General features: G+C 39.8%; 2 protein-coding genes across 7 annotated transcripts in view; one reads left to right on the forward strand and one right to left on the reverse strand.

Moving 5' to 3' along the window:
- The window catches only part of Sybu (syntabulin), a 70,896-nt gene extending 66,024 nt beyond the window's left edge, over window positions 1-4,872 (reverse strand). For 2 of the 3 annotated variants that reach the window (XM_032915147.1, XM_032915132.1), the window contains exons 1-2: window positions 4,756-4,872; window positions 904-990 (exon numbers count right to left, since the gene is read on the reverse strand). In XM_032915147.1, coding sequence (XP_032771038.1) covers window positions 904-927 — 24 coding nt within the window. In that variant the 5' untranslated portion in view covers window positions 928-990; window positions 4,756-4,872. Of the gene's footprint in view, window positions 1-903; window positions 991-4,755 lie in introns of those variants that run through there. The other variant, XM_032915139.1, reaches the window with a different exon arrangement.
- A 49-nt stretch (window positions 4,873-4,921) lies between these two features.
- The window catches only part of LOC116911200 (protein SMG5-like), a 117,825-nt gene continuing 99,087 nt past the window's right edge, over window positions 4,922-23,659 (forward strand). For 2 of the 4 annotated variants that reach the window (XM_032915085.1, XM_032915092.1), the window contains exons 1-2: window positions 4,922-5,035; window positions 19,559-19,648. The gene's annotated coding sequence lies outside the window, so the exon portion shown is untranslated. Of the gene's footprint in view, window positions 5,036-6,243; window positions 6,325-19,558; window positions 19,649-23,659 lie in introns of those variants that run through there. The other 2 variants (XM_032915112.1, XM_032915103.1) reach the window with 2 other exon arrangements.

Below are 23,659 nucleotides of genomic sequence, written 5' to 3' on the forward strand. Positions count from 1 at the left end.
TGTCTCTACCGTTAGCTCATTTAATGGATCTTTAAACCCCAACCTGCAACACAGATACTTATTGAAGTATCTGGAGAAACTGAGACTGAAAGAGGTGAAGGTTGAAAAATCATCTATTAGAGAGAACTTCATACAGAACGTTTTCGGGGTCACCGCTACTTGGCAGTGTTAGCCGGATTCCCAGGAAGAGGCATGTTTCCCCCTGCAAAAATTCCACAGCTTCTTCCAACCTCTGTAACTGAAAGAGGGCTTTGGCTGAAGTAGCAGAATGTCATTTCCCAACATGACCTCCTCCTTATTTCCGAAGCTTACCAGGAGAGGTCAAGGCCAAATGAACACCTCTGAGAGGCCTCCACAGGGAAAACCCTTTGCCGCCTGGAATTTGGCTCAGGCATTGGTGTCATCCTGGGGCTGTAAGCCACACCCAGCCTCTGGATCTGTCTAGCCCATCAGTCACCCAGCAGGTATCCCACACCAGTCACTCTGCTTGGCACACTGCAGACTCGTGAGCTAGGTCCCTGTCAAGCTGCGGTCTTTATTTCTCAGTCACAGATACACCAAATTCCTTTTGCATATTACACACTCAGGCAAACACATGACAGCAGCTAAAAGCTTCACCTCAAGCTTCAGGAGCTAGGATTAACCCTCTAAAGTCAATCTTTTAAATCCTCATATTAATCCCCCAAATCTCTTCCTGTAGTGCCACCTCCCCATCTGCTACACCCCATCATTTAAGGACGACCCTCTGTTTCTCTGCTCTACTCAGCACCACTTACTGCTTGGACTCTGAACGCCAGTGTCCATCTCTCACCCGGCCCTCTCGTAGGCAAGCTGTGCCCACCTCGTCTTTTACTGAAGCACCTTCGGACCCTGTCACCGAGTCCGCACACCGCATCCCCTTACCTTGCTCTCTCGGAGGGGTCCCATCTCGTCGTTGCCTGCAGGCTCCCCGCGCCGCCGCCGCCGCCGCCGGCGTCCAGGAGGAGGCACCTGTGAGCACTGAGCGAGGGAGGAGACAGCACTGAGTCCGAGGCTGCGTGCAGCGGCAGCAGCGGGTTCGCCGCGTCCCCGCCCGCGGTCGCGCTCGGCTCCGAGGGCGCGCTCGCCACCCCGCCCCGCCCGGATGGGCACGTGGTGCCACCGCCTGTGGCCGCTCCGGAGGCGCCGCTTGGTCGCCGCCTTTACCTGAGGCCGGGAACAGCTGCCTGGCACCTCTGAGTGCAGCACCCACCAGGTCACCCGCCACGTCTCGCTCTCAGCGCCCCTCCCTTCCTAGCCTAGCCCGACCCACTGCGGGCAGGCGGAGGCTTATACGCAGTAATGCCAGCCTAGAGGTGTCCCCTGGTTTAGGATTGGCAGGGGGTGAAAATCGAATGGAGAGGCTGAGAAAAGCTGCGACATCAGACAGCCAAGATGGAGAAAGAGGGAAAGTAACCCTTCCCACTCGCTGTCCCCCTGTGACCTCTAGGTTTTAAGTAAACATATGATTCTCTCTGATGACCTCCACCTAGGGTGGTGGTGGTGGGGTCTCCTGGTCCTTTGGAAACCAAGCCAAGCCTCTATGCTACCGTACTAATACAGCATTCTGGATTGCAGGACTTCATGACTGCGGTTCTCCTTGGAGGGGTTTGTGTCAGAAGGGCCTAAGGTGGCAGGGAATCAGAGATGACACAAGGAGACACAGCACACAGACTCATTCCCAGCTCTCTAACTGCTGCCTGACTACAAAGTGAAGAAGGCCCTGGAATATATCGTAGAGGAAACAGCACAGCGGTTCCTTCAAGCCGAGACTCTTCTTCAAGTTGGCCCTTGTTAACACCAGGGATAATAATAGCCACCGGAAAGGCAGCTGGGAGGGATAAATGAAGACAAAACAGCTGTATTCTATTGACAAAGCAGAACCTTCCATGGGCGGCTAGGTCAGGTCCAGCTGGTCCAATGTCTGCAGGTGGTTTTTACGGGACAGGCAGAAGAAAAAAAGTGTTTGTGGTGCTTTAAAAAGCTCATGTTTAAAAAGCTCAAAATGTCTCTGAGAACAGAATGGTTGACAGTCCTACTGTTCTCTGCTCAATTCTATTTAGTGATAGGCTTTCAACATTTATAACTTACACAGCCTTTACGCGGGTGGAGAATATTCTAGGTAGCAGTGTGAGCAGTCATCTGTCTCATGCTGACACCCAGGGTCTTATGTGCAAGGACTGTGATTATAGGTACTGTAGCTCAATTTCCACTGTCCTGCTTGCATTCCTTTGAATACCAACTCCAAAAACCAGGAATGCACTGAGTTCACAGAGATCCTAAAGTTGAAAGATTAGTGGGATCCATTTGATGGCTTCCTAAAACCCCAAGAGATTATATTCTACAAATCCTTATCCCCCTTGGATCTACTTAACACAGACATAATCTTGGGATTCTCTGGAGCACAAAGGGCGACTAGTTCTTTCATCCTTTCTAAACCTGTAACTCTTTTGACCATGGACTTCAGCAAGACACGGCCTAAGAAGATTGATACAATTTATTATTTATAAAACTATGTGCCTAGGTTTGTAAAATACAAGATAGGAATGAACTATGGGCTTCTGCATTCCCTGAGAACTGAAAACTGGTTGTTAGGGACCTTAATGGCAGAAACTGTCCACAGAGTTGCTGAGATTAGAGGCTGTTCCTGTCTTGTCCTCCAGACCAGTTTGCTTTCCAACAGCACCATTCACAGTGACTCAAGCCTTAGTCCATTCTTCCCTAGTAACAGGTCTTGAGTATGACCCCTCTTGTCCAGCACCCATTCTCCCTATCACTGGATCTTCACTTGGAGTCTGATTGCTCTGAGTTATTTCCAAAGCAGGCCAATGAAGTTGTTCTGTTTCCAGACTTACCATCTTTTCTAACCAATTAAGGATTTTTGGTTTTGTTTTGTTTTCTTTTTTCTTTTCTTTCTTTCTCTCTCTCTCTCTCTCTCTCTCTCTCTTTCTTTTTCTTTCTTCCTTTCTTTTGCCAGTATGACAAGGTTTGCTTTGTTTTCAAAAAAAAAAAAAAAAAACCTTTATAGAAAACAAATTGCTCACAGCCTTACTTGATTTTGCTTGGTTTGATCTTTTTGTTTGTTTGTTTTTTCTGATTGTTTTGATGTCATTTTGTTTGTGATAGTGCAAGAGATGGAGAGGGAGGGTCTTGTGCTCGTTAAGGAAGTACTCTGCCAAGAAAGTGACCACTGAGCTGATCCTCAGCCCTCTGTTAAGCAAAGCTAAGTCAAACCAGGCTTCTCCACTAAACTCCTTAATACCTCCCTGCTTCCCCGCAGGTAGTATTGAAACCTCCCAAAATGGCACCTAGCCTTTTCAAGATCTGACTGCTGCATTTGCTCCTGCTTCTCTACAGGTGTTCCCTGCCCACCCCACATCCCTCAGGCTGCTGCTCTCTCTCCATACACACATGGCTGTTGTGCAAACTGTACTCTTTAGTTCTCTGGAGACTTCATGTTTTTTTCCCTCTAGACTTCTGCACAATGCTGATACCCTGTTTACATTTCTCACACTCTACCCACCCATCCTCCTTTCTGAAAGAGAGCAAGTTTAATTTTAGACAGCTTCTTTCAGGAAACCTCCCAGATGCCTGCAGGACACCTGTGGTTGTCCTGGGAGAGCTTTTATGATCCTACTTCAGAACATCCCTCTCACTTGTCTTCATCGTGGATTGTAGGTTCTGCCTGGCACAATTCCTTCCACACAGTAGCATCAATGCATAATCGCCAAATTAATGAATTCCACAAACCCATATAGGGCCCACTGGTACAAGATGAAAAACATATGTACAACTCGTGTTTAGCAAAATGACTCAGATAAAGCTGTCCTTGTATTTAACGATGGGATGTGTGCCCAAGAAATCCAACATGTGTTTAGTGAAAGCTTTTTACTGCAGAAGGGCAGACACGGAGAGGCTGTGCAGTAGCCTTGCTGTCACCATAGCAACCTTACCGAGGGAAAGGCTGATGGTTTACTGTTCAGATGCCTCTTAGCTCTGTACTTTCGGAACCCAAGCCTGCTTTTCTGCTCTTCTAAAAGTCGAGCTTTACAAATAATCATTATCTATGTTGCCTTTAATTCATTCAAGTGTTTCTCATGTCATTAGGAGAAATGCAACATTTGGATCATAGCATCAAAAAGACATAAGCTAATGTAGCTTAAGATATTCATCTTTTATCTGTCTGTTATTACGCAGCACTTCAATTTTATAATTAAGTACTTTATTGTCTTGGTTTGTAATTTTGTGGCATTATTTTCTTGAAAAAAAAAAGCGTTTCCTGGATTTTTAGAAAACATAGATTGCTTTGGAAATCTTGAACCCTTAGAGATTTTAAATAATATACATGTCTAACCCTGGCAAGAAATATAAAAGATAAAGTGTTATGGATTGGAAGAAAAGCAAAGTCTGTGTACTTAGTTCCGAAATCTAGGAATTCTTTTTTTTTTTTTTTTTGTGAAATTTGTCATGAAACGATCTATACTTTTTATATGCAAAGAGCGGTACATTGTCAGAGACCTTTCATATAATACAATCTGATACAAGTCCTACAAAAACTGTAAGTAGCCAACTGCTGAAGTCAGATGAATGATAAAGGACAGGTTTTTATTGACAGGGAGACCCTACTTCCCCCAGACTGAAAACTTCATAGAAAAGACAATACAGATTCACTGCCAAAGAGAAGCATTTGCAGCATACAATCATAGTCCTACACATGCCCTTTCCCTGGTGTCTCACCTGAGTATGCCGTATGCCGGGGCTGTCTTGGACTCAATCAGGGCCGACAAAGCACGGGCTCCTAATCCTATCAGCTGTGCGAGCAAGCGCTGCCGTCTCTCGGTGACCCGATGTTGGGTGATCTGCACAGCAACAAGGAGCAGCTGACGTGCTTTACAACACGTCATGAAGAAAAGAAACTGCATTCTGGGGCATCCTGGGATTTTTTTTTTGTGGTGGGGTGGAGACCCATATTTTTCTTACCAGGGAGAGAGCTGCCTGTTTTCCTGTAAGAGCTTGTGTGAGTGATCCACCCTCCTCTTATTGTATGTGTGTTATTGTTAAGCTATGGTTAAGGTATTTAGATGCTGTAAACTGGGATGGCTAGGATTATGCAAGATCACTTCCTGAGGAGGGGGCCCAGAGAGTACTTGGGGCAGAGGGGAGTGGGTAACCTGAGGCAGTGTGGCATGAACGTTCATTGGATTTGGAATGTGCCAATTATCTGGGTTCTGCAAATGAGTTTTCAGTTAGAGATGCTTCTGAGTGAGGGAGAGAAATTAAATGAAGTCCAGGTGAAGGGGCAGAGGTTTGGGCCTGGGGACTTTGAGGCATGAAGGTTGTATTTTTCTGTTTATCTAATGGGGAATCAGATGTGAGGTAGTTTCTCATATCATGATATCGGATATCTGTAGCCTTTTGTCCATTTGTAAGAAACTAGCCAAAACATAGAAATGGTGACTGTATTAAACAAAGTGGCAACACAGAGTGGGGCAAACAGCTGTACAGGGATTGGGAAAATGGATTAAAATGACTGAAAATTAGATGCCTGGGACGGATGACTGAAAACGAGCATCCAGGTGGGAGAAGGCCGAGTCTGGCCATTTCCCTAATGAACTGCCTCCGATGACTAGACAATCCATGGGCCTCAAAGATGCACTGAAAGGGCACAGGAAGTCGTCTGTGAGGTAGGCACCGGAAGGCCTTAATCCAGATGTTGAATTCTGGGCCCAAGGGGGAAGAACCTGAGTGAAGGTATAAGAAGGGCAGTGGAGAGCCCTCTGACCCAGCAGCAAAACTTCCTAGAAAGGAAATGAGGGAAGAAGGCCCAGATACTTCTCACATCTCTCAGGTACTTCGTCTAGGAGCTCTGAGGATTGGTTTGGCACCCACTTTAGTCCAGGTTTAGAAAAGGCATTATAATATCTTCTCGGGAAGCAGGTGTATAACTAGATCTGATTTACATTAAGGATTTGATTTCCATGATATAATTTATGTATTTGACTTTGTACTTTTCCCACCATTCACTTTCTAGTAAACACCCTTTTAAAAATAATTCTGCCTTTTTTCCCCTGCCAGAAGATGGGGGGAGGGGCTGATTTTGAAATTTCTACTCAAAAGACAAGAGGGTTCTTGCAAAACAGAACCGAGCGCCCCTGGTGGCGAACTGCTATGACAGCTGTTGCAGGAGCCGGGGGGGGAGCCAGGGGGGAGTTAGGGAGCTGTTTGCAGGCCTTGGGGGAATAAGGAAGGAGGTGGGAGCATGGAGGTGCTTTCCGGAGAGAACAGTACAAGTACACCTCTACAGAGGTAGGACTGAGGGCAATCCTGATTGCTGCTTTTATTCTTGAAACCTGCTGTGCCATTGTTATCAACCAGTTTCCTTCACTGCTGTCATCTTGTGACCTAGTGAGTAAACCCACAGCTTTGCTGCGACCTATCTCCCCCCTCAGGCTACTGCAGAAAAATCAGTAAGAAAATAAACCTAGAATTTGGGAGTCTGGACTATGTTGTCTCATCTCTCCATGTGTCTTCATTAGTCACTTCTAGAAAGCCGTTTAATCAAAGAAAAATTGCCTTTGAAAGAGATAACTTTAATATTAGTTTTATAGATATTGAGATTACATCATCAACAAATTTGGCAAATGAAAGACTAAAATTGTTCATTAATTCATTGACCTAATATCTATGATCCCCATGGTCTTTCTGTTAGCACTGTTTTTCTTTTGAATTTCATGCTTATTTATTGTATATTAGAACAGCATAAAAATGATAATAAAATTCTAAGTAACCTGTGGCATTTGGATGCCATTATACCTAGCTGTTTTGATAACTACCAAGGACTGGAGTGCCCTTTGTTTTCCCAGGAGATTACCCACCTCCTCTTGTCCTCTGATTGGGCAGTGATCTGAGATAGGGCCCCCAAGCCTCCTTACCACTGCAGACAAACAAATGATGCTTTTGCTAGGAAGCTCAATCATGGCTTCGAATATCCCCTACCCAGACTCCTGCCTACAGCTGGTGACAGATGTAGTAGATAAAAGTTTATGATGAGCTGCCTGGTGGAGAGTTAGTAAAACTAGGATTGGGGAAATGACCTTGAATTAGGGACTGGGAGAAAAACAGCTGTGTCTGCTGTTATATTAAGAACCCTACTGGCTGACCTCCTGGTGATGATCCTTCAAGAGACAGCAGGAGAGGGAAATGAGTTTCCTAGTCTACACAGAGGTGTGTGGTGAACAGAAAATGAAAGATTCAAGGGCCTGAGTCTCACAGCCCTGACCTGAAGTCAGTTGTTTGCCTTACTCTGAGGGTGCCACCTCACTGGAGTTGTTTAAGGACCCCCTTGGACTCAGCTGTAAGTGCAGGTTGGTTGAAAAGGAAGACCCAGTTGCATCAGTTTATGTTTTTTTGAGGAAATTAAGTTCTCATTTTCACATCTATAAAGTAGACTTAATAACAGTAATTAGCTCGTAATACTGTTAGAAGGATTAGACAAGCATAGTATTTATGCCTGGCATATGGTTAGCGTTTCCTAGATATCTTTTCTTGCTCAGATCAAACTGTTCTAACCACCATTGCTGCCTCCGGTCTGCTTCTTTCACATTCCCCTCATCTTCAAGATCCTCGTTTTTATCAAAGGGGAAAGTATTTGCCTATGTGAATTATTACACAAAAAGGAGAGAACTGAATTTCACATTGGAAAAGTGGTTGATAAGCCATTCCTACCAAAGACAGATTAAAACTGGTTAAACAGAAGGGATGAGGAAAGGCCAGGCACCTGTCATCGTCCATTCTCTCATCTCTCTGTGGCATTGATGTTCCTATTCAGAGTTACTGTCTCCTGTTCTTTAGGGTCTAACAGAAGCATGGGCATAGCTAGGACATAGCATTCTGGGAATTTGCATTGTGTTACAGAGATGCCAAAGGGGCTTGTCAGAATTTTAAGTTCGACTGGGATCTGAGGCAACTAGGGATAAGTTTTGAAATGAGTTTTGAAGAACAAACAGGTTCGATTAATGATTCTGGCTTCTTGAGAGTTCTCTTTACTTCCTTAGTTCCCTCTTCCTCCTATCCGTCCTCCTCGCACTGCCGTCCTCCTCCTTTCTCTCCCACTTCCCTTCCCCATCTTTTCTTCCTCTCTTTCATTTCCCCTTACATCCCTCTATCCTTCTTTCCATTCCTTCTATTTTGACTTTTTCTTCTTCTCGTTTCTACTGCCTTTGTAAAACATCTGCTACTCAAATGTTTGAAGCAGACCAAAGCTTTGGGTTCCCCTTGAAGCACTCACTACTCACTGCCTGTAACCTTTTGGGAAAAAGGGATTTGTTTCAGTCTTGATTGGATACAATCGGCACCAACTACAATATGTAGCATCTCAGTCAGATTTTACTAACTAATATCATTTAAAAATTTTAAGAGGATCATGGTCTACTTCCACCTATTGGCCCATTATTGAATTTTTCCTTTGACATCTAGGTTTGTGAAGAAATCTTTATAGCATATTCCGACCTCCTCAGCATCATTTTAGACAACTTTCAAAATGTCAGGCTACATAACTGTGTGTCAGTGAATGAGATACCCTGAAGGAGAATGAAGAAGTGTTCTTTCCCATTAGGAGTTGCTGTCTTCTGCTCTCTGCTGAGCTCTATCAGACGAGCTAGCATCCCTAAGTCTGTAGTTTTGTTTGCAAAACGCATATGAGGTCTAGTTCATAAGTTTTTTCAAAGATTTAATTCTCTATCACACACAGAAATGTATACAGGTTGGGAATTCAATTAAGGACCTTTTGTTTTCCTGCCTTTTCTGCTTTTCCAATTAATATTAACCCTGGGGAAGATAAGCTATGTGATTCAGCCTTAGCTAATCAGTGGGCTAATTCCTTGTAAGACAATAATGGCAAACCATCTTCAGATAGCGCCTATTTCACCGATTTTCATGTGTCTACTATTTTTATAAAAATTAATAAGCTTGATGTTTTTAAGCAGATGTGTTTTAAAGCTGTTTTGGTCTCATAGAAAGGTTAAGTAGAGAGTACAGACTAGTACAAACTAGCCATCAACACCCACTATAAGCTCCATCTTATTCTTTTAATAGTTTGAATGCAATTCCTTTCCTACTTGCTTGATTGATTAGATAGAATCAGAGTCTATTGTTGAAGAAGGTGAAAATAGGTGTGGACTCAATAGATCTTCCCTGGTTCCCATGCCATCATCCATTTGGATGATATCCAAGGTCTTCTGTGTCTCTAATATGTAGTCAGCACCCGAGTTTCCAGAGCTATCTCAGATAGACTTAACGTGCCCACCTCTGCCCTGACCTGACTCTGCTCTGAAGGACCCCACAGTCCCACTGAAGAATAGTACTGTTTGTTCTCCATTTCTAGCTGCTGGAGGGATATGTGGCAGTAATTCTGTGATCTGTAGTCAGTGTTAGAGTGTTATTTCCTGCTCACCTCAGTCTCTATCAAAACCTTCCCCTTACTTCAAACCTACCACCCTACTATTGCTGCCTCATGCCCAGCAGATGCTCTGAGTCCTTGACGGACAGACAATAGAAGGTACACAAGAACTTTACATCTCTCACTTTCAATCCTATAAGTTTGCCAGTCTCTACCCTATCCCACTGTTTTCCCATCCTGTTAGTTTTGTTACCCCTTTACAAGGGAAATTCCTAAACCTGAAAATTGAATTCCATCCTTTCATGTCTTGTAAAGGAAATTATCTAATCAGCTCCTCTAACTCTCTAGAATTGTATTTTGTTGTCTTTAAAGTAGAATAATTATACCAGGCTTCCATGAACATCATTGGCACCAACATGATAAGGAGCTGAAGAGAGTCCCCAGTATATCATAATCATGCAGTTTGGTATGGGCTGTTATTAGCTATCATTGTCTTTAAAAATTACATCAACATGTGCCTCTGTTTCCCTGATTTTTTTCCTGTCTTTCTCCCTTATCAGCACGCTTTGGATGAACGGTTAGCTGGGTATCTTATCTTCAACTGTCCCTGCCCTGTATCACTCCACAAGTACTAACATTTTTAGCTGCCAGCTCTTGTCCTAAGTCCCAGATGGCCTCTGTACAGTTCCTCTGATGGCTACTTGTGACCAGATTCTTGGCTTCTGAGCAGCCTTTGGCGTAAGCACTACTCTTCTTTCAAATCTATCTTTCCCCTCTGATTCTCTCCTACGTTTCAGCACATGCTTATTTAGCCCATCTTTCAAACATTGGCATGGACATTTTATTTTGTCATCTTCATCTTTCCGTCTTGGGCAATGCTTTTCTTTTCAATTGCTTCAATGACTATTTGTAGATAGATCATCTATATATTGTATAAATACATATATCTACTATATTTCCTACAGTCCACCTGGATATCTCAACTTATATGTCCCCAAATGCCCACACATGCACTCTATTTCTAATCAAATTTATAATTTAACATTTCCTCTGTAGGTAGCTCATACTTCTGCATTCTCTAATGTAATCAACGGTTTCACCAGGCAAATCCAGGGACCTTGATGACTCTTTTGTTCCCTACACTTCTACAAAGAAGTGTCCTATTTTTCCTACCTCCTAATTATCTCTGAATTCTACATTTCTCTGCATCTCTTTCTTCCCCTAATCTACACCTGGCTAGACTTGTCCACCAGAGTAGATTCTTAAATAGTGACTCAGAAAGTGTCTTTAAGGTGTACATCTATTCAATCCCAGTCTCCAATCTCCTGTGACTCCATTAGGACCAAAGGAATCCTTTCCGTGCTTTCCAGGGACTTGGAGACAAAGGTGTATGCATATGCCCTCTTGATCTAGCCCTGGCACATACCTTTGTGCTTTCACAAAGCCCCGTTTCCCCAGAGCTTGCTTTACAACCCCATCTCCACCTGTAGTGCTTATCCAGACCCTCTCGCTCTTCACATACATTCATTAGACAGTCACACTTGCTCAATCCTTGTGCTCAGAGTAAGATAGGAGAGAATGATGTCTTGGTTTAAAAATATCGTCCATATTTTTGCATGGTTGTATACTCCAACGGAAAAAGAAAGGCACAAGCATGATATGGTAATCAGAAGCTGGGTTTGCTTCGGGGCTTCTCACATGAGTTGAATAGCAATTCAAAAGAATTTTTAAGTAAGCAAGCGAAAATAATGATTTCCAAATTGGCAAACTTGAAAAGCTTCTGCCTCAGAAAATACATATATTTTATCTTATGGATTATAAAATATTAATCTTAGCTTCATTTTTAATGGCTTCAATTCTCTTGGGTGAGAATTCAAAGAATACGCTTTGAAAAACTATTCCCCTGATTCCTTGTTATGATTCCCTCCTCTTTTCTTCTATCTCTTCTTAGAATTGTAGTATTAAAATAGAAAATAGTTCTAGACAAGGGTTTATTTTTTTAAACTCCAGCATTTAAATTTTTAAATATTCACATATTCTCATTGCTACATTTTTGTTATAATAAACTCAGCCAAATGCAGTATTTTCATATATATGCATATATGTATGATTTCTGTAGACCTATTTTGAAACTTGGAAAAATAAGAAGTAGTTACTAAGGTAGGGACTATTAGAAAATTTCATACTATGAGTCTACTGTAGTTTCTTTGAGAGCAGTGAGTTTTTCAACGCTTAGGACACTAAATATAGATGTGTGGATTTTCTAAAGCCAGGGTGCTTCTTGTGGTTCCCTTCGTCAACACCTGGAAATTTTGCATCTAAATTACTATTTTTATTTCTGCCTACTCTCCTGCCAGAGGTCCACAAACCTCTACGTTCAGAAATTCCTTTATAGAAACAGATTGTGAAGTGAAAGAAAGAGGAAATAAATAGAATTAAAGATCTTCCAGGTTTTTTTGTTTGTTTGTTTGCTTGCTTGTTGCCCTTTTGTTATTCAGAATTGGATATTTGAAAATTATTGTCCTAAAACAAGAAGGCTCTTCATCTCTAAATACAATAAAGATGAAGCCAACGATGATCACTAATGTCTGACCCTTGTCTAGGAATTGGCCAGCAGTGATGCTGCTACATAATACAAGTCTTCTATCTTGAATCCAAGTCTTTTTGTTAACATGACTGTTACTTATCCCACAAATACGAGTTGAGCCTTTGTTATTCACCAAGAACTCCAGTAAATATGGTGAGAAGTGTAATCAATTTACTATGATAATAGAAATAAGTATAATTTCTTAATTTTATATGACTTTCTTCCATGGGACCCAAGCAATGTTCGAATTGCTATGAGGCCTTGGAGAATAGAGGCAACAGTGACTGTCACTCAAACTCTAGGCCAGGCTGTGGGGTGGGTAGCTCATTTTCTGTTTTGTTTTCATGATAATTTAAATTGAATATTAAATTATAATGATTTTAGCATAGGGTGAGCACATGATCATTTGATATTAGTATAGGGACCCATTTCTGGCTATAAACTATATTTTAAGATAAACCCAGAATGAATTCACATAACAATATGACAAAGGTAAAATTTATTAACTTGAAATGTGTTTTAATTTTTTAAGTTAAAAGTTGAAACCGTATGAAAATCACATCTTTAAAATAAGTTCTTAGCTGAATCTTTTGAATCCCTTTTCTGCAGGGCATTGCTGTTTCTATAAATATTAAAACTAGCATTCGAAAACACGCTTCTTCATTTCCTCAGCCAGTGGCTCTGGTGCAGACCACTCAGCTCCCCATAATTAAAGAAATATCAAGGGAAACCGTCCACACAGGAACTTCAAGCAGAAAATCAGTAAGATTATCGTTATCCTTTTAAACCAAGGTTTTCTGGTTGTGTTTTTGCCCAGAAGTAAATTGTCTGTTTCAATGGTTAGTAAGAAAGGCTGCCAGCAGATCTTTTGTGGTGCGCTCAGTGTGTAACTCCTTGCTAAAGCATTCTTTTCCTGCACTCTGACTTCAGCCTGCACTGTTATCGCTGGAACTGCAAATGGCTGCAGAATACAAATCGTATGATAAATATTGGGGAATTTGTCTTTGTGGTTTTTCCAGCACCACCGCCAAACTTCTTGCCTAGAGAGCTTGTGTGAGCCTTTTCAATCTGAAACCTTTGAGCAATCCTGTTTTCTTGCCAGCTGGGAGGCATCCACATGATTGAATTGCAGCAGCCCTTCAAAGAGATTAATAAACATTTCCAGCTCTTTGCATCTTTCTAAGGCTTGTTTATTTGCTGATAAAATTTTATCCTCAATAATTTTCAACACTAGAATGTATCTTCTTTATATGGAATCTCAGATGTGATGCAAAGGATTCTGAATAGTATTAGTTTAAATGAGAAGTCTTCCCTTTCCCTTTTTTTATATATATATTACAAATTTTCTCTATTTAGTCTAATACTACTGGAAGAAGCTGCCTTAGTGTTCATTCTTCATTCACTCATTGTCCCTCTTTAAGGTACTGGGGCACAGTTCAGCTGAACCAGTGTTTTAAATTTATCAGAATGTTGAAGGTGTAGCTGAGCACATTGTGTGCAAGGCTCTCCCCATGATTCTTGGCTACACCAAACATGAAAAAAAAATAAAAGAAAGAAGAGGAAGAAGAAAAATCAAAGGCCCACACAGAGATAGTGACGCATTCCTGTAACACTAGCACGCAGAAAGTAAGGCCAGGGATCATCCTCTGATTACATTTCCAGGCCTGCCTGAGCTGAGGGCCCATTTCAGAAAAGCAAGCAAGCAAACAGTGTATTCATAGGTAGCAACTCTTTAACTACAACAAATAAGTGAAATTGAGATAGACTTTTTCTGCTCAAATGTGTCAAAAATTTCTCTTTATTTGCAGATTAGAATCAGATGAGGCTGTTTCACCTGGGTTCAATTCCCAGAGCCCATACGGCACCTCACAAGTGTCAGTAACTCCAGTTCCATGAGATCCAACACCTTGACACAGACAAAACATGAATGAACATAAAATGAAAATAGATAATAAATTACGACAAAAGAATCACTATCATCACACACTCAAACAGTGCATTTACTTGTATACGCTCCACTCTGAGGCTGTATTTTATGCTTTTTGAGAGGGAAATCTCATTATGTTGCCTGGGTTTGAAGTGCTGGTCTTCCTGTCGCACCTTGTAGGAGGCTGGGATTGCAGGCTTATGTAACTGTATATATAGAAAACCTTCCTAAGACTCACAATGCTGGAGTTGCAGCGCAGTGGTAAAAACACTTACCTTGCATTTGTAAGGCTCAAAGCTTTAGGTTGAACTCCCAGCATAATCTTTTGCACTCATCCGCTTGGTCTCTTTTCAACTTAATAGTTTAGCATTTGGTAAAGCAACCTCACTCACACAGAGCATTTTGGTGACCTTAAAGTCAAACCAAAAGCACTTGTTTATAGCCTTAGGTTTCCAGTAAGTGAAAAAAGAAATGTGCTCACTCAATAGTGACTATTAGGTCTGACTTTCTCAACGGTGCCAATGAATTTATATTTGCTTTCTGAAGTGTAGTATGCCTTAAGTCTGCCCAAGAGCTTCTAGTTTGACAATAGGGAAGAAAAAAGTCAGCTATATTTCCTGTTAGCCATGTAGGCAATTGCAAACACCATGACAACCTGCTGCCTCTTGTTTGCATCAGCATCTGTGAGACTTCTTTTTGACATTAGGCAGTTCAAGCTCTCCATGTGAGCAAGGGATTTTCAAAGCATATAGCTTTTGTTGCACCTCACTGCCTGGATATATACACATATATCGTTCTTTTCCAGCAAGGAGTCCAGGGTGCTTTGCAAAAGAAGCTCTATATCACACTGGACTTATTTGCATTTTTTTCTTCTGCACATAGAGAATAAAAATAAATTTGCCCATCACAAGCTCACCATCAGATCCGCAGGAGCTCTTTAGTCCTGCTTGCTGCTTTAACTCTACATTCTAGAAGCTGTTTGGCCCTTCTATTTCTGTTTTTCACTTAAGTTTTTTTTTCTGTCCAAATGTTATCACTCTTTTGTATTGTTAATCAGGAGCAATCTGTTAGATTGTGAGCATGAGAGAGGCCCAAATACATCTTTACAATTATTAATTTGATTTAAAATGCATAGTTCTTTAAAATGATTTCTCAAATTTGTTTTTAAAAATGGCTAGTGATAAAAATTCCAACTACATTCACTGTGTGGAAATATAAATGTTGCCTGAAGAAGGCCTCATTTTAGACCTCTTAATGTTTTTAAACCAAACAGCCAGTTACCCAGATAGCACTGAGGAATGACTGCAATTCCGAGACACATTTGGACATTACCCACTTGAATTGGCTTATTTTAATTAAAAAATCTATAGTTATTTTCCTACATTGACTCCTAAGTTTAAAATAAACCAGAACTAACATTTTTTATTTGTACATTAGAAAATCAGAAGGCATTTTGGTTAGGTTTGGAAGACAATTGTGTTAGATATACATTTTCAGAGAGTGTCTGCAATGGTCCAGGTTGGCTGGGAACTTGGTAAGTAGTTGAGAATGACCTTGAACTTCTGAGTTTCCTCCTCCTACTGACTGGTAGGGTCACAGGTACGCACATTCAGACCTGGTTCATGCAGCACAGTTTAGTGCATGCCAGGCAAGCAAACCCAAATGGTTTACAATAGACCTTCTTTATAGACATTTTGGAGAAGGTGTTTTCACCTTTAATAAATGGTTTCTATCAGTGATAGGCTGAGAGGTGGAAAGTCAGGGTAGCATATGTTTCCTTGATTATCTATACCAGAAGAATAAGAATGTAGCAAAGTTTCTGAACTGTGTAGTTAAATGTGTTAGTATACCTTATCTCAAGTAATCTAGTTGAGATCCATAGCTGTATATTATCTTAATATTCACACTACCTATTTTCAATGTCTATCAATGTTTATTTTATATCTCAAATGAGAATATATTTTCCTGGGCCCCCCTAGGCAGTTAAGCTAGGATAATTGCTGAGCATTGGGCCCGTGAGAGATGGTGTTTTAGGTATGGTGAGCATGACCTGAGGTTTTCCTCCAAACTCCACACACATGAACATACAAGTGCAGGCACATGTACACATACATAATATAAAAAGTATCAGATAATAGCAAAAACCAAATGATTCACATGTGGCATATATCTAAATAAGTATCACTATTATCACCAATAAGATATTATTAATAAGACTAATAAAAAGTGTAGTGTGAACACGAGCTAATTTAGCTGGGCAATTAATCATTTTGCACAGGGTGAATAATGATGTTTTCTTGCCTCTGTACACCATGTACTTAACAATAATGGAAAATTTGAAATTTTAAGTCAATGAAGTGTTTGTATAATGGCTCTAAATATAAGAAAAGAGATGTTTGCTGATTAATGACACCTCACACGGCTTCCCAAACTGTACTACTTGGCACTCAGACTTGTATCATTCCTAGACAGAAAGAGATATATATTCTATTACAAAATGATAATTGTAGTATGTATTTTAATTTAACTTAAAACTTCATTTCATCATGCAATGAATCTACAAATCAATGAGGGTCTTAGGGGAGCCAGTACTTAAAACAGGGTCCTGTTGAGCCTAGCCACATGTCAAAGTTCTCAGCGAGCACATGGCATATGGTGCTACACTGGAGAGCACACACCAAGCACTAGCAGTAATTAGTCGAATGAAGGAGGGTCGATTTGTAGAGTTTCCTGGTAGGTTTTACCATGACCAAAGGTTTTCAATGGGTGGGAATCTATTTTGCGGGTTTGGGGGAATTTGTATTTCTTATTTTGATGGAATATAAAGGAGACATATTAGTTTAAAGGTGACAAGCTCCATTCTTCTTCCAAATAATCTAATTAATGCAGAGAAATTAATGGAAAATTCTCTGTCGATATATCTCAGACAGGAAGAAAAGTCAGCGGCTTCGTACAAGTCTCTTCAGCCTGTGTCAGCTGAGTTGTAACCGTGCACATGTCTGTGAAACTATTTTTCATGTTTCAAAATTTGTAAGTGATTCCTCCGGCTGGTGCCGTCTCTTCGCACTTCATCGCACTTTCGAATAAGCGACCATGAGGCAGTGAGGGCTCTGTAGCAATTCTCCCCAAATCCGTCTATTTAAAAGACAAGCTAGTTTTATTCACACTTCTAATTTTGGATCCACTAAAGGCATTTGGGAGTAGGGGGAGAAATGAGATGCCTGCTGTCTAACTTTTCTTCTCCACAAATTCTCTTTACTGAGAGCTTGCGTGTTCCTTGCTCCGTTTCCAAAGCACATTAAATACCCACTAGAAATCGAGTAACCATAGCTGTAAATAGGAGCGGTGAACAACTGTTCTAAGATAAAAGATGGATACCAATTCACCCGCCGTAGTGCTGAGTGGAGCGCGCTGTGCCAGCAACAGGGACAAAGTGGAATCAGGGGTGGAAAATCCAGCAACACAACGTGTTCTTTGATACGCCATGGCTTCATTCCTGGGTTCTGAATCTCAGCTCGATAAACTCACTGAGCTGAATAATACCTGTTTGTGAGGCTGTTCTCCCCTTTGGAGAATATTTACAATTTCCAGCTTCCCCTCATTAGCAACCCCCACACCTCCCATAACTCAGAGTGACAAGTTAAACAAACCTCCAAATCCCCAAATGTCCCCCGGGAAACAAGACTCCTCTCAATGGAGGGCCAAAGCTTTATTCAAAGTCTAAAAATCAGACATTTGAAATACAGCATTGTCTTTAACACCAGGGCCAAGTTAACTAATTCGATAATTTTATAGACATAGCATACTTGTGTTTACGGCCTTTGGGAAATTCAATAGACCACAAGGTATTGTTTCTCTCCTGCCATGCCTTCTCAGCCTCAGTGGGTTTTAGCTTGTCATCCCATTTAATGTTAAATACCTTATTTTCTCTGGGATTGGGTTGTGTAGGAGAATCTCAACTTTCATATCAAGTCAATTGTCACATACATCAAAAACCAAAGAGATGTAGTTCCCTGGACTATCTTGGATATTTCGGTTTACTGAAAATGATTTACAGTGACTCACACTCCCTAAATAAAGTACAAAGAATATGTCACTACCATCAACTTGGAAGCAATAGAAGAAAATTCGAGAATTCGCATCTTAAGCAATACTACAAAGCTCTCTACCTCCATAAAATATGGTGAATGAACAAAATCTCAAAACAAACTTTGTGCTTCTTTCTTTGTTCCCCTAACATAAGCCCAAACAAAGCATTTTAGTCCATCTATTTCCTGTTATATAAAACAGTTAAAAAATAATAGTATTAATGCGGAATAGTATGGCCTTTACTCACTTTGCTTGTATATTTTGTGAACGGCAGAGTCAGTTGATTCATGCAGTACAGGGCAAAGGAAATGGCAATATAGCAGAGCCTAGGGTGGGCAGATTTTTCCTGTACTTGGTGTACAACTTTAGTATAAAATCAATTATTTCATGCCACAGGGGCTGTGAAGATGTCGCATGCTGTTTGAACTCTCTTATACTTCAAGGATTTTAGACCTCTTAATGTTTTAAACCAAACAGCCAGTTACCCAGATAGCACTGAGGAATGACTGTAATTCATTCATATTAAGTTCATACAAACTTCCTCAACCTTGGTTATTTTCTTTAATAAAAGCCTTAAAGAGTCATTATTCTAAGTACTGATATTAAAGCTGTCATTTGTTCATAAACAAATTCCACTAGGGCTAAACAAATGTTTACCCATCTAACACTTAAGGGTTGGTTGAGGTAAAGCTACTGATAAGGAAAAGGAGGCTCCATGTGTTGAAATTGTTTGTAGAAAATGATGACTCTGGTAAAAATAAACTTCCTTTTATATACTTTGAATGCCAAAATTCAAGTTCCTTCTGGGAGCTTTCCTGATTGCCAGGTGACTCTGAGTGAGACCTGGCCAGATTCCATAGGCCTTTGATTTCATGGAGGCTGATGGGCTTTTTGGCAAGGCAGCAGAATTTTGCCAAGAAAGAAGGAAGGAGAAGGACTGGGATGAGGAGGATGAAAAAGTGGTCCAGGTTGTAAAAAGGGATCAGGATGAGGAAGAGGAAGAGGAGGAAGACATTAAATACTTGAAGTTGGAAGAAGGTGGGGAGAGAGATGGAGAGGGAGTAGAATTGAAAACAGAAAGCCAGAGATCTTTGTAGTGGGGGCTTTCCAGCTTACGCTGGTAAGGAATTGTGTAAGTTATGACCTGTCCCACCTCATGTGTTTCAAGCCTTTAGAGACCTGACTTCAATATTAGGGTTCTAGGAATATATACCAATATTATCTAGTACCAAAGAAAAGTGATCTTCCCTAATTTTAAAAGAAAAATGACTATGATGAACTTAATGGGCCATTTAAGGACTTTTGTAAGATGTTTTAACTATACTTTCATTGTTCTTTCATGATTTCTCTAAAACCTAAACCCAGAATAATGTAATTCGACCAATTTTGTCTGTATGTAAACACACTAGGAAAATAGAGGGTAAGGTCTGATTTTGAGGAGAGTGTCAACCTATAATTTTATAACAAGAGAAGCAAAAGCAAAAACCCTAATTTTCATGGTATAATTTAAAAATAGCAAACCAGTATCCTTTTCTTTCAGGCCATTTCTGCCAAATATGAATGTGTTTTAGAAGACTACAGGATGAATGCATGAATGCAGTTCAGACTGAGGCAAGGCCATGCTGAGACGGTAAATATTTTATTTTCAAGCCTAGAGTCCAACAGAAGATCAATAGTGAAAACATTTGGGCTTGTAACCTAATCTCAGAACTTTATTTGAATTTCTCTTAACTTTTGTTATGATATTGTGGAAATAATAGTAAATATATGTATTTAATTCAACTATAGTAAATACTAGGTACAAATAGACTAAAATATATCCACACATTAACACTATGTGTCTTTTATAAGATGTTTTAACTATGCTTTCATTGTTTTTTCATGATTTCTGTTCTGAAACAGAACAAAAATGTTACTAGAAGTAGAAATTCAGAGTTGTTTCCCTGATGTATTTAGTTCTATAAAGCAACTGATCTGTGTAACTGGAAATATTTATTGCCTTTGGCATAAAAAAAACTATAAAATCTGACTGAATAGATTGCATTTATAGGGTGTCATGTCTACCAAAACACCGGATTTCAGCAGGAAAGCATCTTATTATTTCCGATTTAATATTATGTCAGTTTTATACAAACACTATATGTTTTAATATCCGGGCTGTAGTTGAGAAATGTAGAGACGTACATCCCAGCAGAAGCTAGTTTTAATTGGCCCTCTTTTCTCTAGAGCTTTCTCCTCCTATTTGTTCAAGGAAAATGCTAAGCAGCCAGCAGGCATTACTTAAAACATTGAAGAATGCATCAACTTGACTTCAGAGTTTCTATTTAGACATTTATTTGTTAGCTTAAAGAAATCTCTGTTGTTTTATGACAATTGACTGTGCAAGTAGTGTCTGACGCTTTTCCTTTCCTAGCTATGAATTTAAACTGTGAAGTTCGTGTGTGTGTGTGTGTGTGTGTGTGTGTGTAGTCCTTAGTAAATGTTGGACACTTATCATCACCATGGCAATTATTATAAATTTAAAAGGAAAGACCAAGCTTAAGCAAAACACAGAAAATATTAGTAATAGTAATAAAAGTATGAGCAGAACACAAGTATATTCATTTTATTATGTAGAGACTAGTCCTCTCTTTTATTGTTCTGTTATAAGCTATGGCCAACACTTGTGTATAAGAACTTGTGAATAACAGCATCAAAAGCATATGTCAAACAGGTTAAGTTCTACCTGAAGAAAAAATATTGAAGATAAGACTCCACTATTTATTTTTTAAATTCCCACAAGACTACATCCTTAATATTATCTTAGTTTAAATGTCCTATGCATACTAGCTCACCTCTTAGGATGATGTTTCCCCATAAGGATTTAAAATTATTTTTTGATATTGTGAATACTGCTGGATGAAGTCTAAAGGACATATCATTTCCATAACACAGCTTTCTTCATCATTTAAGTACAACATGTTTAAGTGAAGATTGAACATTTGTTTCAACTCTTCCAGAGTACATTTTCACCAACACCCTTATTCCTTCCGTTCTGTTACTCTTGTTCTCTCTTTCCCTACCTCTCCTCTCTCTGTCCTTTTCATGCATAATATATAATTTGAAAGGACAGGGAGGAAGAAAGAGAAGAAAAATGGAAAAGAGAAGATGAGTAAGGGAGAGGAGGGAACTTTAGCATAAAATTTCTCCTCTTTGTATTCTAAGGGCAAAAATTGGCATATTCTCTATAAAAGATTAACACCATCTCTTAGACTATTTTCTAGTGAAAATTATTTGTTCTCCCCAATTTATTGTAGGGCAAGGAGGTATGAAAACCTCACCTCAATGTGTGATCCTGGTTTTCTTTCTTCAGATTAATTCTTTTTTGGCACAGTGAACTAAATTTGTATGGAGGAAACTATGTTAAATCATATTAAATCTGGGATTGTTATATTAGCAACATTTGTTTCCTCTTTTATGAGAGTGGTAAAATGTAAAAACAGAGGAAGGCTATCGAGTGCATATTTCATAAGCTTCTTGTTCATTATTCATGCATGACATTAGAAATAGAAGGAATGTATGCACACGGGCACTCGTTCAGATATGTGTTATGAGCAGGATACGCAGCCTCTACCTCAAAGGTGCTTTTTCAGTGAGGGGGACTGATGCTCGCTGAGGACAGCAGAAGGCCTTCCTTCGCAAGGTCTTACAAGAATGCTTCAGAGGGTCCTAAGATCCACTAGAGTTTAAGCTTTCACCCTGTGAATTAGGCCAACAGCACTCCCCCAACCCCCCAATAACTTGAGTGAGAGTTGCCTTTGAGAGCTTTCAAAATAGGCTTGCTCTATGTGTTTCATAAACTTTTAAAATGTAAAAATAGGAAATAAATTTGAAATCTAGTCAACTTCAGGAGGGTTTACAGCACTTACGGTCTTTGAGTGAACAGGATTTATGATTCTTGCAAGAACGTGTAGCTGATTCAGGGCTATAACTTAGTCGATATGCACAGGAAATGTCGCAGCTACTTTATTAATATTCACTTACAAAAATGAGGAGTGTAGCCTTTTCCTCTACAAAAACTAAAAGTGATTATTGCTTTAGCCCCATTTGAAGAACATTTATACTAAAACCAGTAAGGTGGATATAAAAGCACAGCATGCAATTTAAAAATAAGGTGACAAATATTTTTCCATTAAATTGTGTTTTTCCATGATGTGTACAATTTGGATTATGAATAAGACCTTAGTAATGAAGCCAATAAACCTCGCTATTGAAATAACCTTCTCCTTCCCACTTCCACATGTACTTTAGACTCATATTTATCATCTTAAGAAACATTCTTTCCAGAGTTATACAATGCTCATGACGTAGACTGTCATCGTTGGAAAGACTGCAACAAAATCAAATAATTTTAAGTTTGTTGTGCATTTAATAAACTGTAGTTGGGCAACCTGTAATCTTATGTCCCAGTATTAAAACTATCTGTGTAATTCCAAATTCAATAATACAATATTTTTATGCGGAGATTCCCAGTTTCACTGATGTGTAAGAGTTTCATGATGAATAAAATTGATGTAGGCATTTTCTTATTAAACTGCACAGTGGTCATAGCACTTGAGAGGGAATGGATTGCTTATGAAATTAGGAACATGTAAACCTGGCATTTAGAGGATAACTTTGGAAGTGGTCATCTATTAAAAACATTTACGTCTTATAGTATATGTTGTAGAAAAAAATTACATTTTCTGCATGATCTCAATAGCTTTAAATTCCATTCATTATTTTGAAAACAGTTACAAAGAAATACACATTATGTTCCAGCAGAACTTTGAGATAATCTGCATTTCAAAAACAAGAAATCTGGCTGGGGAGATGGCTCAGTAGGCAAAGGCTCTTGCTGCCAAGACTGACAACCTGAGTTCTACCCCTGAACCCACATATCAGAAAGAGGGCTAGAGCCTGTAGGTCCTGTGAGTTCTACACAAGCATCATCACCCGTGAAAACACAAATAAGCAAATAATCAATATAAGTACAGGACATAAACGTTATCCTTGTTAAAGGTAGCAGATGTTTTAATGTTAAAACTAATAAGATAAAGAACAATTGTTAAGACTATCTTGAAATGAGAACTTAAAATGGCATCATCTTTTAGATTCTCTTTGTAATACTGAAGCCACAGTTCAACCTCATCGTTCCCCCTGTGTATTCAAACTGACTTCCACGTGATGACTTCCAAGTTATGGACTGAGATGGGCCTCAGCGACAGGAGGAGTATGATAACTCGAATCTTTTGTTATATTTAGTTACAGAATATTTAGATCTAGAGAAATAGTATTTAACACTCCTTAAACCTTTAAAAAAAAAGGTAGAAAAATTGCTTTTTAAGACCTGACTCCAAATACATTAACACTTAGGTAGAACATCTTGTGTCACATTATTGAGGACAAATAAATTTATACCCCGACATATTTTATTCACCATACCATATAACAAGAATGGTATCTTAATCTTGAAATGGCATTTACTTGTTTTTCCATAAAGATGTACCCATATTATCTGTACCTGATTTAGGTACAGGAAAAGAAAAGTTCCGAAGGAGTTCTAAGGTTGTGGAGAAAGACAGTTCTGTAGGCAGCGGCTTATGCCCTGGCTAAAGACTAG

This window comes from Rattus rattus, chromosome 1 (genome assembly GCF_011064425.1).
Source record: "Rattus rattus isolate New Zealand chromosome 1, Rrattus_CSIRO_v1, whole genome shotgun sequence".
Taxonomy (NCBI): domain Eukaryota; kingdom Metazoa; phylum Chordata; class Mammalia; order Rodentia; family Muridae; genus Rattus; species Rattus rattus.